Source organism: Triticum aestivum, chromosome 7D (genome assembly GCF_018294505.1).
Source record: "Triticum aestivum cultivar Chinese Spring chromosome 7D, IWGSC CS RefSeq v2.1, whole genome shotgun sequence".
In the NCBI taxonomy this organism is placed as follows: Eukaryota; Viridiplantae; Streptophyta; class Magnoliopsida; order Poales; family Poaceae; genus Triticum; species Triticum aestivum.
In genome coordinates this window covers 256,599,743-256,613,332 of record NC_057814.1, presented here as the reverse complement: position 1 = coordinate 256,613,332, position 13,590 = coordinate 256,599,743, and the positions used below count along the sequence as shown (strand labels likewise).

The 13,590-nt window shown below is 41.7% G+C and overlaps 1 protein-coding gene across 1 annotated transcript; it reads left to right on the top strand.

Moving 5' to 3' along the window:
* The first annotated feature begins 297 nt into the window (after positions 1–297).
* LOC123168185 (probable protein NAP1) lies at positions 298–11,529 on the top strand. Its single transcript, XM_044586056.1, has 24 exons — positions 298–496; positions 597–1,023; positions 1,099–1,173; positions 2,183–2,263; positions 2,344–2,424; positions 2,530–2,612; positions 3,146–3,230; positions 3,641–3,766; positions 3,889–3,996; positions 4,219–4,263; positions 4,344–4,486; positions 4,801–4,933; positions 5,216–5,320; positions 5,401–5,479; positions 5,599–5,792; positions 6,779–6,924; positions 7,262–7,343; positions 7,459–7,569; positions 7,922–8,047; positions 8,130–8,245; positions 8,332–8,428; positions 8,833–9,830; positions 10,033–10,242; positions 10,803–11,529. Exons 2-24 carry the CDS (start codon positions 655–657, stop codon positions 11,281–11,283), a joined length of 4,074 nt encoding a protein of 1,357 aa, XP_044441991.1. The 5' UTR covers positions 298–496; positions 597–654; the 3' UTR covers positions 11,284–11,529.
* Positions 11,530–13,590: the final 2,061 nt, after the last annotated feature.

Here is a 13,590-nt window from a genome sequence, read left to right as displayed (position 1 = left end):
CGACAAGCGGGCCAGGGGGGACAAGGGCGTGCGTCCAGGCCGTCCGCGCGCGTCCGTTTCACCCCAAACCGAGCGCAAGTTTGGGCCGGGATGAGTAAAAAACGGACGGAATCTAAACATTTGTCCATTTAAGGCCGCGCGCTGGGCCGTACTATTCATCCGTTTTACCACAAACGAAAGCCGTGCGGACATGATAGGGTCGCGTGGAGACAGGATGGGGTCGCGCGGTGGAGTTGGCCTCATGCCCCCTGCATCACCAAACGCAGTCAAGAACTTCGGGCCCACGGTCCTTCGAGTCATGCGTAGGAGTAAAGACGAAGCATAAAAAAAAGGGTAAAAGAAGGGTAAGGTCGCTGTACTGCTCGTACTGCTCCCCCGTTCAGGAGAAGCAGAGGAGAGCCATCCGAGAGCGACGGAGCTGCTTCTTCGCAATGGCGGCGAGATCTCCGCTCCACTGAGCAAGCCACCGGCCTCCGTACAGGCGTGCGTCTGCCAGGTGAGCTCGCTCGCTTGCTCTTCCAACGGATTCGTTGGAGCCTGGATCTCCTAAAGGAAAATGCATAATTCATGACAAGGTTTTGGTAATCCGGGGCCAGCTCGGCAGAAAGCTCGGTGGCAGGCGCGGCGGACCGGCAATTGCCCTCCCAACAGGAGATGGCGCACGTTTCGTTCAAATCCAAGGAGGTGGACAGCGTGCCCCGGTGGTCGGACTACCTGACCGCCGAGGAGTCCTCTCCCTCGGCGTCAGCAAGCTGGAGGACCATGGGCGTCGACGGGCCTCAACCCTCATCGAGTGGCCAGAGGCACCTTCAGATGGAGCCAGTGGTTCAGCTCTCCAAGGTCGCGGAAGGGCTGCTGGCCAAGATGTACAGGCTCAACAGCATCCTGGACTACCCAGATCCAAACACGCACACCTTCTCGGAGGCATTTTGGAAAGCTGGTGTTATGCCGAATTTCCCGAAAATTTGCATCACCTTGTCCAAGAAATTTCCTGAGCATCCCAACAAGCTGCAGCTTGAAAAGGCAAGTGTCTCGACCACCTGGATGTATTCTCTCAACCTGGAATTTGCTCAATCTTATGGCACCATGCCTTTTCAGGTAGACAAGTTTGCTCTTGAAGCTTTGAAGGAAAACGCGGAAGGTTACATGCAAAACCTAGAGCAATGGATCATGGTATGCGCCAACTACCGAGATTAACAATTAACTGTATCAGGCAGGGTAAACAAGTTTTGTTCTATTCTGTTGACTATCAATTGAGTGCTGCGATCTTGTAGGATAAAATTGGCTGTATATATATGGCCTAAGGCTGCCCCGGCTTGTAAAATGGAATTGCATTGACATAGGGCTTTATAACTGTATTTTGCACTCCTGTAATCGAACATCCTCGTTGGGACTTGTAAAAATGGAATTACATTGACATAGGCCTATAGTTCCAACCTCCTTAAGTCCTTATTATTTTCCAATGTATTAGTCAGAGATGAGACCAATGCTCCACTAGAATATTTTTTGGTACCATAATTATGTTGGTTGCCCCAAAATCTCTTTGACCTTCAATCAATAACCATACAAACATGGAGAAATTTTGAGCTACCATGATGATTTCCAAAAGTCTTCTAAAATACTGGTCAAACTTTGGTTGGTTCTGTAACTGGAATTATCACGACTAGTACAAGATCTCAGGAAATAGTTGTGGTGAACAGGCCGCTTCAGCTTGTAGCCTCGCTGTCGGCTAGTCGTGGTAGATGCAGTGGTGTCTAGAATAATAGCATGCACATAGGAGAGGGGTGCTGGCGTAGGAGAGAAGCATGAGGTAGGAGACAGACTGACAACCCTATTGCTTGCCTTTCCATTGATTACGGTCCTCTCCTTATAAAGGAGTTACAACTTACAACCACGAGTTTCCTAACACAATTCAGACTCCAAACGTAAGAGCTTGCTGCTTTCCTGAACGGACACATCTCTTGTAGTGCGATCCAACTACAAGCTAGTATCAGCTTGAAAATGGTGCTATCTTCTGTTAACTATTCTATTTCAGAATAATGTGTCCAGAGGAATTAGGACAATAATATACTACATTATGTTGCATTTTTTACATAGAAAAAAAAGACAATGCTCACATGCAGTATACTTCTATTCTTATTTTCACATTTGACTAATTTTATTTTGATTTTCACATCACTAGCTGCTTCTTGATTTGCTGGAATTTCGTGAACAAGTTCTGCGACTAATTTTGGATCTAAGTAGTACCGTGATAACATTGCTGGTAAGGAAATAGTCTTGGTCGAAGTAACTCCCTATCATTTCTGCATCTCTAAGTAATGACGTTTGCACTACTTTTCGCAGCCCCATCAGAACTCTTTAATTCTTCATGCTTTTATGGATCTAATTTGCTCATTTGTGAGAGTCAACCTTTTCTCTGACAAGGTAATTATAACCTTAATCCCATCCTTGATTGAACTATGTAATGGCTCCGGATATTCTGTACCTGTTTCGTCTGCAGTAACAACTGCCTGGTGTTCTAATTCACAGATACCAAGAAAGATGATCCTCCAGGTTTACAACATCTTGCACGTCATGCTAAAGGGTGGACGTGATTGTGAGTTTTATCATCGGTAAGGTGGTAAGGGTACTAAGTTGTAGTAAATACAAGTGTTCACCACCTTTCAAAGCCTTTTTGTATATGCCATATTTGTTTCCTAATTGGCTTAAATCATTTGTTTCGTTCATGTGCTAATATTGTAGTATTACATACGGGACATATAAGAAATTTATAATTGCTCAAATATTATATCTGTGCATGATAATTGATTACTTCTAAAGTTAGAAACAAACATGTTGGCAATGCAATAATTTAATTCAAAATTTGAAAGCCAGAATGTACTAACTTTTCAGTCCTGAGTTGCTGACATTTCTGTAGTTTATCTGCAACTGTACATGTATGAATCTTTCTACTAGCGGTGCTTGTTTTTCAATATATTAATCTCATGATGGTTAAGAATGCAACTTATGCACTTGCTAATTTGCTATTGAATTGGATCTCAGCGACATTTATTGTTGGTCCGTTTCACTGAATCTGTCTTGCTAACTGAGCAAAATTCCTTTTTAGTCACCTTTTCACTAATTTTAATTATTTTATTATACACAGATTGGTTCAGTTTGTAGATTCTTATGATCCACCGGTCAAGGGATTGCACGAGGATCTAAATTTTGTGAGCCCACGTATTGGCGAGGTGATACCATCTACTTGTACATTCCAATAGTAATAACTAGGAAGTGAAGCTTCACGTGTTACTATAAAATGTTCACCACGCAAGTGTACTTCTATCAGTTTTTTCCGATAAAGATTCTTCTATCACTAAGGTTACAAGTCCATGATTGCGAAAGGCATTGCAGTGCAGATACTGTTTTTAGAGTGACAGTCAGGGTTGTTTAGCATATCTGTAAGGCTAATTGTTTTGATATATTATATGTCTTGTTTGGTTTCGTTCGTCCATGATCTGTTCATGTTAGCCGTCATTCTTTCGGTCAATGTGTTCAGCATTTGATTTTATTTCTCTCTGCTATTGTACTTTTATTGCATATATGTGTTACTTTGTGTTGACTCTTTTACCCGCTTTGACTAAATTATTTTGCTCCTCAGGTTCTAGAGGCTGTTGGCCCAATTATCTTTCTTTCAACGGATACAAAAAAGTTAAGAAATGAAGGATTCCTCAGTCCATTTCACCCGCGGTATCCTGACATCCTTACAAACTCTGCTCATCCCATGGTTAGTTGTTTCACTGACACTGACTAGAAATGAATACTATACTTGCACTTTCCTTGTGGCCAAATACAATAATCGGATAGGTATTTAAACTAGAGTCATAACATCATTCTGTTTCTTGCCAGAGGGCCCAAGATCTGGCTAATGTGACGTCATATCGAGAATGGGTTCTTCTTGGATATCTTGTTTGCCCTGATGAACTACTTCGGGTGACCAGTATAGATGTTGCAATGGTACATTCTATGCTTTTCTTCTGTTATTTGTTGTGTTTCCGAAATGTGCTGGACACATGCGAACTCAAATTTGATATGATGTTTCATGGTTTTGCATTTGTGCCACCATACACTCACTCACGCTGGCACATACTTCATCTTATTTGTCTAGAGAACTTTATTATGATACTACTTATGTTGTGTCTTCACATCTTATAATTTATTTATTTTTGTGTTATTCAGGTTGTTCTTAAAGAGAACTTAGTACTCCCTCTGTTCAGAGATGAGGTGAATCAAAGTTCATGTGATGGCTACTGTTAGATGTTGTTGTTCAATATAATAATTTGAGCTTTCATTTGTTTCTGTAGTACATCTTACTTCACGAGAACTATCAACATTATGTCCTTCCAAAAGTTTTAGAATCAAAGAGAATGGCTAAATCTGGACGTACTAAACAAAAGGAAGCTGATATGGAATACAATATTGCAAAGCAGGTTGAGAAGATGTTAACGTATGTTGTTCTTCACAATCTCATCTCGTCTACTTTTACCTCTGCCTGAGATAGCTTGAAACTGAAAGGGATTTGGCGTAATTTGAGGCATTTACCATTTACGTTCAACGGCAGTTGAAGGCTTTCTGCATCCTTTTCGTTCCGTTTGTCACAAGTCCATAGATCCTCTTTGCATAAGAGGCAAAAATAATTTGGTGGACTGTTTTGACCTTCTTCCACGGGGGATTATTTTCTCTTCCCAAGTAAAGATTTCCTCCCTCCTAGCATTTCCTTTTTCCTCACACCTATCTTTGTGCTGTGTCGACTTCCTGCAGGGAAGTGCATGAGCAAGCATTGGTGGCATGTGATGCTATACATCATGAAAGGAGAATTCTTCTTAAGCAGGAAGTTGGAAGGATGGTATTGTTTTTCACAGATCAACCTAGCCTCCTGGCGCCCAATATTCAGGTTTGGTACCATCTCTCTCTGTCGTAACACATAAGCTTGCAAAAGAAATCCACCATATTTCTGATATTAACATTTGAACGATATCTTGATGCTGTTTTTGATATTAGTCTATTCGAGTGTTAACACTCCCGTGTCTTAGTGATTGAGAGAAGCCAAAAATTGTTCCTTATCAGGGATAAAAGCCATATAAGAATTAACTGGATTTATAAAGGGGCTGTATAAAAATGAGCTAACTTCAGGCCAGTTGTCAGTGACAATCTCATGACCCCGAAATTCTTGCAGATGGTATTTTCTGCTCTTGCTTTGGCACAATGTGAGGTGGTTTGGTACTTCCAACATGTAGGGATTGCATCATCAAAATCTACTCGAGGGAGAACTGTTGACATTGTTAGTGATTTTACTCATTTTGTCTTGGAGGCCTCAACTTTTGTTTCCTTCCTTTCTGACTTTGTCATAAAATATTTCAGGATGCAACTGACCCAACCATTGGTTTCATATTAGATGGAATGGGCAAACTTTGTTGCCTGGTCCGTAAATATATAGCAGGTTCTCCCAGACCTGTTTCTGTTTGAGTCCCCCTCCCCTCCCACCCCCCTCCCTTTTCAGTGTAACTTACATATAAGACAGTGATCCTTATCACATTCTTTACTTTGTTATCTTTGCAGCAATAAAAGGCTATGCGTTATCGTACTTATCATCTTGTGCTGGAAGAATACGGTTCTTACTTGGTACCCCAGGCATGGTTGCTCTTGATCTAGATGCTACACTGAAGGGCCTGTTTCAGCAAGTTCTCCATTGTCTGGAGAACATTCCAAAACCCCAGGGGGAGAATGTCCCTGCTATTACTTGTGACTTAACTGTAAGTGTTTCCGTGAGGTCATTTTGTAATTATGCAGGTTGGGCACATGGGCTAACAGCCTATCACGATTAAAGTTTAACTTGTATAATTGCTGGGCACACATTCGCAAACATGCAGACACATACTTCCAGACACACAATTTTGTGTTCAGTTTTCTGTTACTAGTTTTTCCGCACACTTGCAGTTGGAGTAAATAACCAACTTGCTGCACATTCAGAAAGTTTCAGTGTCCTGACAAATTCTTTCCAGTTTACCGAAAAAGGCTTTCGCCCCGCTTTATAAATAAAGCAAACCGCCACAGATCACCGAGAACACAAACGAGTCCACACCACACACACACAAGTCTCACAAGAGGTTCTGCTGAGCGCACAGCTCAACAAGCCCAAAGAAAACAAAAAAGGCCGGAGACACAACCCGGCTCCTAATCTGGATCGCGCGCGCGGGAGGGGGGGGGGGTGGGGGGGCTCTTTCGAGTTTTGATGCCTCTGCTTATAGTTCAATATTTTCTAGTGGGCTTGAATTTAATGGAGTTCACTCCAACATACATGCCGACGGTATAATTTTCTCCTAGAGTTCTGTTGTTGGGATCTGCGCATAGAAAGCTCACATGCTTGTCTTACAATTTTCTCATTTGCAGATAACTATTTCCCCCGTTTTTATCTATTAATGGTCTCATCATTTTAATCATGTTTTCCTGGGTTGGTTGAGTACATCCTGATCATTGTATGTAAATAAATGGTGAAAAATACACACCATTATTCACTGCTTGCCATAAACCCTAAAACGCAAGAGAGGGCATCAGCTAGGTGATTGGTGCACTTCTTCATAACTATAATATGGGGCATTCAATAAAGTAGCAAGTGGAAATATCAGTACTTGCAATTTTGGCAAGGAAACCAGTCTAACTAACTGTTTGCAAACATATGCTAAATATTTCATAGAGTTTAATTATAGGTTTTGTTAAACCTATTAATCCGATGCTGCAGGATTTGCGCAAGCACTGGTTATCCATTTTGATGATTGTCACATCTTCACGATCCTCTATAAATATAAGGCACTTGGAGAAGGCTACCATGTCTACTGGGAAGGAGGGCCTGGTCTCAGAAGGCAATGCTGCATACAGTTGGTCTAGGTAATCAAAAGTTACCATTTTGAATTGAATAATTCAATATCTTGACAAAGATGCTGCAGTTTTTGTTAGCTAACAATAATACTTACAGGAATGCCATAATTTTCCTGAACTATCTGAATCTTTTGCACTGTTACAAATAATTTAATAATCATGACAAGCTAGTGCTAATCCGCACAATACGGTAATAGCTGTTTTTTCCTAACATCCATCCATCTTCGTGTTGCTCTGGTACTAATCTTTTGGTAGTAAATTTGCTAATTCCTTCCACAAAAAATGCATATGCTGAGATCTAATTCTTCTGCAAGCTGTATCTCACTAGAATGAACTTCTTTTACAGATGTGTGGATGAACTTGAGAGCCAACTTTCCAAACATGGAAGTCTTAAAAAACTGTACTTTTATCATCAGCATCTCACTACTGTAAGTGTATTTTGCCTACGTTTGCCATGCTATTATTATATTTGCAATTTTCTTTCCTTTCAAGTAACTATAATTTTTTGGCGTTAACTAGTTGAATTTTGCTGGAATCTTGCAGGTTTTCAGAAACACAATGTTTGGTCCAGAAGGCCGTCCACAACACTGTTGTGCATGGCTCGGAGCAGCTTGCAGTTTTCCAGAATGTGCTTCTGCAATTATTCCTGAAGAGGTTTGTATTTCAACTCATTATGTTACTGTGCAGTATTATGATGCTTAATACAACGTGAAGATGCGCTTTTGCAAAATGGCCAGCTATGACGAATTGTGAAAGGATAAGGCCACCATCACGGTGGATCTTTGCTTCAACAGAGGGGCCTTAATAGTGCCTTACTTGTTGATATAAAAGCGAACAACCTACCTGTTTTGATACATGAACTTTAGATTGTCATGGACATCAATAATTCCATGCATGCTAATTGAACTCCTTTTATGACACAGTTCAATTATGATTCTAATGTATGCCAAGATTCCTGCACTATATGTACCACATCTGAAATATTGACTACTGAATATTATAACAGGTTAACAAGATTGGCAGAGATTCTATCTCATATGTTGAATCCCTTATTGAGTCTATCATGGGTGGATTGGAAGGTTTGATAAATATTCTTGATTCAGAAGGTGGATTTGGCTCACTGGAGATGCAGGTAGAGAATTTCTGAGCTCATATTGATAGTTTCAGCTTTATGTAGTTTGCTTACTTAACACCCTCACTTCCAAACTCTTCAGCTTTCGCCGGAACAAGCAGCTCTACGATTGAATAATATAACAAGAGTCAAAGCTGTTCCAGGCCTGTCAGCACCAGGGAATGAGAGCTATCCTGATAATAGTTCTTCAGTTAAGATGTCAGTCAGTTTGCTACTTCCTATCATTATTTGAACACTATGGGGTTTCCGTAACTTCAACTTCAGTTGTCGATGTATGAAAACAGGCTGGAAGCTGCTATGCAAAGGCTGACAAGTCTATGTTCTGTGCTAAATGACATGGAGCCTATTTGTGTTCTCAACCATGTTTTTGTTCTCCGGGAGGTCTGTACAATTTTTGCTTCTCTATTTTTGTTTATTTTGCTACCTGACAGCACACACATCATTTATCACTTCCTTTTACACCAAGGACATGCTTGAGTTGTCTCTTTTTATGGTTGAAATGAAGGAGATTTTGATGTGACAGTCTATTTTTACTTTACTTTACTTTACAGTAGCCTTTTTATTGTTGTTGTGAAGATACCTGTGATATTATTATTCTCCTGTAACATCATAATCTTAAGATGAACAAGAAACTGATCTCATAATACTAATATCCTGTTCTGTAAGGTCATTTTAATGTTGTCTTTGTTTCCAGAATAAAAAAATATTGCTTCTGTTATTTATTTCTGACAGCAGATATGGAGGTGTCCTTGTTTGACTTACTTTATGCACTTCATATTTCACAGTACATGAGAGATTGCATCATAGGAAATTTCAGGAGAAGGTTCCATAGCATGATTCGAACTGATAACTGCCTTCAGCGACCATCAATCATAGAATCTCTCCTAAGAAGACACCTAAGCATCATCCATCTGGCAGAGCAGCATATCAGCATGGACCTTACTGAAGGTATACGGGAAGTGCTCCTAGCAGAGAGTTTTACTGGGCTGTTCTCAAACCTGCAAGTATCTGAGAGACCAGTAGAGACAAATGGAGGAGGATCTGCCATAGAGATAATATGTAGTTGGTACATCGAGAACATAGTAAGGGATGCATCTCGCACCGGAGTTGTTTTTGATGCAACTCATAATTGCTTCAGGAGCTCACAGCCCATTGGTGGTGGATATTTAGCGGAATCATTTACAGATAAAAGAGAACTCAAAGCACTTGTTCGTCTTTTTGGTGGTTATGGAATAGATAAAATGGATAAGATGCTAAGCGAACATACTTCTGCTCTGTTAAATTGTATCGATTCAGCACTGAGGTCTAATCGTGATGCATTAGAAGGCCTGGCTGGAAGTGTAAATTCTGGTGATAGAATCGAAAGAGATGCAAATCTAAGGCAGATAATTGATATTGAAACGTTGGCCGATTTCTGTATCCAGGCAGGACAGGCAATAACTTTCCGTCAACTGTTGGTAGAAGCTGTCGGAGCAGTCCTCGAAGAGAAAGTACCTCTTGTATATTCTCTAATCAAGGGATTGACTATGCAGTTGCCAGACGAGGTACCTGATAAAAATGAGATCATTAGATTGAGAAGGGTTGCAAGCAGTGTTGGTGTTGGTGACAAACATGACGCCGAGTGGGTGCATTCAATTCTGGCAGAATCTACTTCTGCTAGTGATAATTCTTGGATCCTACTTCCATATCTTTGTTCTGCATTTATGGTGTCCAATATGTGGAGCAGTGCTGTTTATGATGTCAATACAGGTGGTTTCAGCAACAATTTGCACTGCCTAGCAAGGTATTTTTTATTATTCCTATTGGTTACATATGATTCCAGCAGGGCTATTTTTTGCTGCAAACTAGAATATGTATGTCCCTTCCATCGATAATATGATTAACATGTACAAGGCTAGTTTCCTAAGGATTCTCGTAGATATTGGTTTACAATGTTCTGGCATAGTAGGGTATTAAGCTATGACTACCATCTTGTGTTTGCACAGGTGTATTAGTGCTGTGGTTGGAGGAAGTGAATACACTAGGATGGCAAAGGAACAGCGAATAAATTCTCTTTCAAATGGGCATACAGATGAGCTTCAAGAGACTGAATTGCTGAGCCGTTCCTCAGCTGAATCAAATATTAAATCTGCTATGCAACTGCATGTGAAATTATCTGCTGGAATCGTCCTGGATTCATGGAATGACAGTAGCAGGTGATGTGCTTTATCTGTCCTATTTGTTTCAAAGTCAATCCTAGGTAAAATGGATTTACATTAGACATCAAGTGCTTCTTGTTTCGTGTCAATTGGTGCGCACATCATTTTGGCTGGCTAGGATTGTCATACTAGTACTGGTGCTGGAATCTGGTTGAATTTCTAGTCATGTTTGACGGTGTACTAGATGTGGCACCTATACTAGGTGTAAAGCCAGATACTGGCATATTGCTTATCATTTGGTGCTGCTGGTATGCTGCCCAGCATGATGGTGATACACTTTTTTTAATGCATGTTCTAATCTTAAGTAGAATCATTTATGCAAAAACTAATCAGATCACTGCTATCTGATATTACGTTAAATACAATCTAGGTAGGTGAGATTTTTGCTTCCAATTGCTTTGGAGGGCAGGAAGTTCTTGATTTCCTGGTTTCAAATGCTATTGACTATGACAAACGAGATTTTCAGTATGCTAATGGTTTGGTAGTTTGTGTTGGTCACAATGTGCTTACAACCGATCCTTGCCGACTTTTGATGGTTTTATATGATCTTAATGCAGACCACACATTGTTCCAAAGCTAATATTCCTTGATCAACTCTGTGAGTTGTCCCCCTACCTCCCAAGGAGCACCTTAGAAGCTCACATACCCTACACCATTCTGCGCTCGATCTATCACCAGCTGTATGGAGCTGCACAAATGGGTTCAGAACCAACGGAGCCATCCCCAAGGCAGTCGCCTCTGATTTCTCTAGCACACGCTTCCCCATCAATGAGGCCGAACCGATCGGACACAACACCCAGGTCTCACACTTATGAGTCGGGCTACCACAGCTCATCTGGCTCCCAGCATGACGACGGCTATGAAGTGGACCGAAGAACCGGAGAGAGGCAGCTACGAAGTATGAGGCGTTCTGGGCCACTCGACTACGGTGCAAGCAGGAAAGCGAAGTTCGTCGAGGGTTCAAGCTCTGGAAGCCACGGTGCCGGCTCACTACAAAGGTTTGCTGTGTCAAGATCTGGCCCTCTGTCCTACAAATAGCCCTTCATTTTCTCACTGCAGGACCATTCTGTGTGCTTGCATTCACAGAAGTGCAAGCGCTGTATTTAGTACTGAGCCGATGGAATCTTGCTAGAGCAGATGGCCATTCTTTTGCAGTAGCTTTTCAATTGCTTGACATCAGACGGAGATGTATGTACATGTACCTAGTGCTCTTGTAACCCATGTAATCGTGTGTGTAATATTTGTTGGTACTCAGGCTTGACTGTCAGCAGAAAACTGATCTGAGCCGGCTTGCGTGTGAAAAAATGTCCTAGTACTCCCTCCGTTCCTAAATATAAGTCTTTGGAAAGATTTCACTATGGACCATATACGGAGTAAAATGAGTGAATCTATACTCTAAAATGCATCTACATACATCCGTATGTGGTCCATAGTGAAATCTCTACAAAGACTTATATTTAGGAACAGAGGGAGTATATGTTTACTGTAAAATAGTGGTTTTGCTAATTTTCTGTCAACTGTTTTTAATTCTGTAATAATATGAGCATTTTGCGGTCTTCTAAAAACTATTAGCCATATATCTCCTTGAACGATGAATTAACTAATGAGCCGAACTGCTAATACAAATAAACCTGCAGTATAAGCTATGGCAATAATTTCTTACTAGAACTCGGTGCGAAAGCAAAATTTACATCAAAGACCTGTTTGGTTAATTTCTTACTAGAACTAGGTGATCAAAGGCCTGTATATGTGGCCTGGCTTAGCTTGGCCACCTCGTTTGATAGTCTGCACTGAATCAATGGTAATTTTTCTGCCTGCTAATGAGGGATTGGAACCCCTCATCGAAATAGCACAAGTCTTGGGCATCACATGCCCTAATCAACATCAGTTTCACGACAGTTAATCCAATACTATCAAAAAAGAAATCAACATATACTACTTACACCAATACTATCGCTTTAGAAGGCATTGAAAACTTACTCATGCTTAATGCAGCGGTACCGGTTGACGGTGGAGTTGCCCCTTTCGAAGACCTTCACCTTGAAGCCGAAAGTGCAGAGCTTGAAGATGACTATGTCGCCGGCTCCGACTAGGTGATTCTAGCAGAAGCCACTCCAGCCACGCCCAACACCGACCTCGGTTCTGAACTCTTGGACCTGCACCCAAGTCTGACACCCTAGGCTCGCAGCGAGTGACATGACACGAGAAAGACGGATGTGGAACCACCCTCTCAGCACATACTAGAAAGCCCTCGGACAACGAGATAGGCGGTGCCCTCCTCGTTTTTATCTTCATGTAGAACTGGGGCTGGCTTGTGCCCAAGCTTGGGCCTACGGCCAAGCATGGGCGAAGGCAACACCGCTGCCTAACAAGGGCCAATATCATAGCACAAGCAAAATGGAGCCTATTTTATGACGCACATTGCTATGATCCTACATTGGAGCCCATAGGTATGATCCTACATCGAAGCCCATAGGTATGATCCTAAATTGCTACTCCCTCTGTAAGGTAATATAAGAGTTTTTTAGATCGATCTAAAAAGGTCTTATATTACCCCGCAAAAAAGTCTTATATTACTTTACAAAGGGAGTATTATCCTACATTGAAGCACATGTGTATGATCCTACATTGCTATGACCCTACATTGATGCATATCAAGAACATTGCTATGATCAGTCCTATCTATGAAGCATATCAAGCACATTGCTATGATTAGTGACTATGTATGACTACATTGCTATGATCAATGTCTAATCTAGGAATGCACAATTAGTGCACAATGCACATTCATAGCAATGCAAAGTCAACCTAAAATCTAATCGAATCAGTGCACAAATTACACATGCACATTGCTAGCAGTTCAAATCAGGTCTAAAATCTAATCTAACCGCAAAAAAACTAACCATTAAAATCAAATCCTTACTGCGCAACCGAAGAAGCATGTTCACTTACAACGTTCGCCTTTGATGGAGCGAGTCCCACCGGAGGTGGAGCGAGAGCGGACGATGCCAGACTAAACCCCGGCGGAAATAACAACATCCACGCCCATGCCATGGCAGCCCAATATTCAACCGTTGCAGATGTGCTGACACCGACCAAAGGTGCATTGGATTGGGCCATAGTAGATGAAGAAAACCCTGGCAGTGACGTCAAAATCCACGGCCCGACTGTGGCTGATGCCCCGGCACCCTCAACCCCCATCTCCGCCACCGCAACTGACGAAATACCCTCCGCCGGAGTCAACATATCGGTCGTCGATGGGCGTTCGATAGTCGTAGAGCGCGGCATAGTACAGACAGGGGACGGCGACTTGAGCATTCCGTGTAACTGCCAGTGGTTGTAGCC

What these genes read in the sequence shown, in the direction of transcription:
- LOC123168185 (XM_044586056.1), top strand. Translation starts at nt 655, where the DNA reads ATGGCGCACGTTTCGTTCAAATCCAAGGAGGTGGACAGCGTGCCCCGG. An exon ending in CAGGTTGAGAAGATGTTAAC is followed by an intron (nt 4,487 to 4,800) that starts GTATGTTGTTCT and finishes GACTTCCTGCAG; the next exon opens with GGAAGTGCATGAGCAAGCAT. An exon ending in GAGGGAGAACTGTTGACATT is followed by an intron (nt 5,321 to 5,400) that starts GTTAGTGATTTT and finishes AAAATATTTCAG; the next exon opens with GATGCAACTGACCCAACCAT.